The sequence below is a fragment of the Helianthus annuus genome, chromosome 7, assembly GCF_002127325.2.
Source record: "Helianthus annuus cultivar XRQ/B chromosome 7, HanXRQr2.0-SUNRISE, whole genome shotgun sequence".
In the NCBI taxonomy this organism is placed as follows: domain Eukaryota; kingdom Viridiplantae; phylum Streptophyta; class Magnoliopsida; order Asterales; family Asteraceae; genus Helianthus; species Helianthus annuus.
Window position 1 is genome coordinate 11,921,946 of NC_035439.2, and position 4,564 is coordinate 11,926,509.

At 38.0% G+C, this 4,564-nt stretch overlaps 1 protein-coding gene across 1 annotated transcript; it reads right to left on the reverse strand.

The window, feature by feature from the left end:
* Positions 1–283: 283 nt before the first annotated feature.
* LOC110874329 (AT-hook motif nuclear-localized protein 24) lies at positions 284–1,422 on the reverse strand. Its single transcript, XM_022123067.2, has one exon. It carries the CDS (start codon positions 1,281–1,283, stop codon positions 420–422), a length of 864 nt encoding a protein of 287 aa, XP_021978759.1. The 5' UTR covers positions 1,284–1,422; the 3' UTR covers positions 284–419.
* Positions 1,423–4,564: the final 3,142 nt, after the last annotated feature.

Sequence of the window (4,564 nt, forward strand, 5' to 3'; positions counted from 1 at the left end):
CCTAAAGGGGAACCAGACCAATCTGACGAACATGACGTCTACTTCCCTCTCTGGTGTGGTGACTGCTAATCAGGTACACACCTCTTATTTTATTGTTCATGATTGAATTTACATCATTAGGGTTTATGTTTTACCCTTGTTCTTATGATATAATCAACAAAAAAATCTATGCTGATTAAAACATGAGAAGAAACCTACCTTGTCAACAAAAATCAAAATCTTAAAAAACTTTAAAATTACAAATCAATATAACCCACATGTATGTCACCTTAACACCAAATACAAATCAAGAAACCCTAAAACTGATGAAAGTAAGAAGCAAAAGAGTTGACATACACTATAATAAAAATAAGATGAAACTAAAAGAATTGAAATCACAAGATTTTGCTCAATGAGATGCAGTTACAAATGTTATGATCTTAGAATGATGGGCGACTGCTACCATGGTTACCCCAATAAGCATCATTTGGCAACTGAACTGAGTTTAGTAGATTTGGTGGCATGCCTTGAAACAGCGACGGATCCGTCATTAATTGTTGTTGCTGTTGTGATGGTGGTGGTGTGATGGCTCCGGGAGATCCTAGGGAGCCACCTTGAATAGGCAAATTACTTTCTTCATCCTCAAGAGGCAGTCTTTCATAGGCGGCGTTGCTAAACGAAGCCGCCATGATAACAACCGGCCCTGCGGCTAATAGGGTTCCCACCACACTACCACCCACCACCTGCCCTTGGCCACCGGCTAAATAAATAGTTAAGCCGGTGGCAGCAGGTGGTGCTGGCGGTGGCAGGAAAGATCCTGCCAAGGACAGGATCTCAAACCGCCCATGCAATGTGACAACCGCCCCAGGCGAGGCCGGTTGTCGCAGTGTCACATTTGTGACGGTTCCTGTACCACTTATGATACAGACACCACGTTGCCGACGGCGTGCGAATGTGCTGATGCTATCCATCACATCACACCCGTCGGCAACTTCCATCACATGGGTGCGCAGCGCGTTAGCGCTGTCCCTCGTGATTATTATAGGCGGTTTGGGTTTGTTTTTCGACCCCGCGGGACGTCCTCGGGGTCGTCTACCCATCTCTCCGTCTCCGTCTTTGCCTTCACTACCACTGCCACCACCACCGCCGCTATTGTTCAACATATCTTCATTCTCATGTTCTCTTTTGTGACCACTCATGTTGAGACCATTGTTGCCGCTTTGTTCATCTTCAGAATTCTGTTGGAACTGGTGCAGATTGAAGTTTCTTGTATGAAACGGTGGTGGGAGAGAGTGGCCATCCATCTCCGCTCAGTTCTTGTTCAAAAACTGAGTTCAGAGTAAAGAATTTCAAGTGGTAATCTTCCGTAGAAAGATTTGAAGATGAGCAAGAACACCAAATTCTACTTTGAGCTGAGTTTAATTAGGGTTTTAAACAGGTTACTGAGGATGTATGAGGTTAGGGTTAGGGTTAGATTTAGATCGGATGGTGGATTGGCGTTGACCTGATTGTGTGCATATATATTATTTTCTATAAATAGTTAAATGTCGGTATATATTAGATTTGACAAGACTTTCAAGTATGTATTTGTGGATTTTTATCATGAAATAAGACGTTAACGGTTAGAAATTAATTAAAACAGACGGTACTTTCTTTTTTTAATTTTATTTGACTTTTTTTATAGTGAAATTAAGAAAATAAGGTCATAAGGTCAATTAGTATAATTTTTGGATCGTTATGAAACAAACGTACAATTTGGGTAAACCAATGAACAATTCGTATAATTAATTATTTATTTATTTTTTCTACCAAACAATCATGTTCGCTACCAATCATAATAAAAATCCCATAAAAGCCGAAATAATTTAACTACTTTTAGCAATATTAAAGATTAATTTATTTCTAATTTTAAATTTACAACGAAAAACTAATTACAAATGGATACCGTTGTAAAATCCATAGCAAATTTTGCTATGAGATCCCGTCTCAAATGTGTCTTAATATTAGATAAAATTCATTTAGTGAGATGCGCGTTGCTAATGATCGTTTATGTAGTAGTGGCACTGATGTGCAAACGAGCAAACACGCTTGAACACAAGAACCCTTAACACGCATTGACACGTACACCTGAACACATACACTCATACATAGCTAGATACCAGGGCCGGCTCTGAGAATTCGTGTATCCTGTTCGAGCTCGAAAAAACGTGCCCTTATGCCTTACCGAAATTGGGTATTGGGAGACCTAAACCTAATGAGAATGGGCTAATAACTAATCTAAACCTAGTTTTGTAAGTGGGCATATGTTGGTGTTTGTATGGGTATACCCTATTAATTTATTTTTTTTTAAATATACATTTCATTTTTTTTAAATAACGTGCCCCTCAAAATATCGGGCCCTGTCCGGTGGTCCTCCCCGCCCACCCTCATGGCCGGCCATGCTAGATACATACACACGAGTATGCACCAAAGTGTGGGCAAGTAATCGCTGATTGGGTGAAAATCATTCCATTGCACACACATATGTACATGTTGCATCTCAACTTGATGACGAGTTGGGTTAAATTCCACTTTTCTCCCTAAAATAGAGGAAGAGAGAAAGAAGTCATCCATCCAAGTGTATTAAGGAGGAGGCATTCTCTTGTCATCCAAAAAACAGGCACAATTTTAATAAACCGTACGTCTCTAAGAATAGGAATAAAGAAGGAGAGGATATCTCCTTCTCAATAGGGTAATAGCTTAGATGTGCAAAGATCGAGGTGGATTAAGGTCTCATAGGTCAAAGTCAAAAAGTCAAGACACGAGCTATAAATGCAACATGCAAAGGGACAAAAGAGAGTTGTCTTTTTCAGCTAAAGAGAAGTCAATGAGTTTCTTGATATAGAGCGTAATAGGAAAACAGAGAGTTGGAAGGGAAGAAAAGGGTCTGCTACATTTTCTCTCCTGAAAATGTATTCGGTCGCCTTAGGAAAAGGAGAAGCCCCTTGGTTGGCTATAAATACTAGCCCAAGGGTTCATTGCAACACATCCCAGATACAAGACTTATACCATAGACTTGTAGACCTACATTCTTGCTTACTTCTCCTCTCTAATCTGTATACTCTTCCTTTGTACTTTTTCAGTTGTTACTTGTACTTCTATCTAATCATACTACTTAGCCATGGATCTCCCAAGGATAAGTTTCTTGTTATATCAAATTATCAATAATACGTACTTAATTACCATCGTTTAATCGTTGTAACAACAAGCCTCCTTTTTAGTTAATAGATGATCATAGATCCTATGAACCATTTTCAGAGTTTTCCCTTCACCATATGAGTTTAGTACTAAAACTGTGAATGAAAGTTACAATTATGTCCAAGGTTTTCTACGCCCCAATAACTTGAACAATGCTCTTAATTACATGCATGGATACCCAATAACATGTCTTTGGCCTAGCTAACTCGCTTTGATGAACCCCAACATGTGGACAATTTCATGGCAATGCAAGCATAAAGATTTCTTCAAGCAGCTTTAGTTTCCTTGAAAAACAATGCGAGGAGGCATGACCCGACTAATTAATGCCAAAAGCGCATCTCGTATAGAATAAATAAGTTGTAAACCACTCACTACTTGCTCTTCTACTTACAAGGTGGCTTTTGAGTAGTGGATTTTAGTAAAATGATGGTGGAATATGTAGGTTATATTGTAGGTAATTTCCCATATCATCATGATGTTATCATTTTCAAATTGAATTATGGTTCTCTTGAAATCTCAATCGATAATTCAGAAAAAAGAAGAACTGATAAGTATTATTTATTATAATAAATTAATATCGGAAATAGATCAAAGATTAGGTTTATAAACGGTGAACCATATCGCAAACATTTTGCCAGAATGAAACAGTGCGTTCATCTTGTTACTAGTAGTTCTTAGTTTAGACTCGTGTGAGCACAAAAACGAATGATGATTGTCTTTTGTTAGTAGGAACTATGTTGTTTGTTGTTTTTGGTCGTCGGCACGGACACTTTTCCCTACTAATCAAACGATTCATCACTTAGTTACTGTTGATTAGTTAGTTACTATTGATCAAGGAATCACGACCCCGGCTCTGTTATTGACCAAAGCTGTAAATCAAATTAATCATGAACTCGCCTGCATTCTACACCTCTTAACTTGTATCGAAGTTGTTTCAGAATTTACTTTAGTTTTAAGTATAGATGTAAAAAACTTGGGGCTTAGTAAGTGCATGGGTCATGGAGGATCCGTCAACAACGTTGATTGTGTTATTGGAGATCTGTTAGTGAAGCGCTTGTTGATAATCCATCAGATTATTAATGTTCGTCAAATCTGTTAGTGAAACGCTGATTGTGTTCAGTAACGTATAATATATATCTTCACCATCGGGTTATCGTCCAATCTGCCTATTAGTGAAAGTACTCTAGTTGAAGAACGAACGTCGACGTATGCCTGTTCGTTGATTTATGTTCGTAAACATTCGTTTATTAATATTCGTTAGTTTACCTTTGTTTAAGTTCATTGGTTTATATAATCATTTAGAATATTTAAGCCCATTACAATTTAGTTTAGTTTTTTAAAGTTTAAA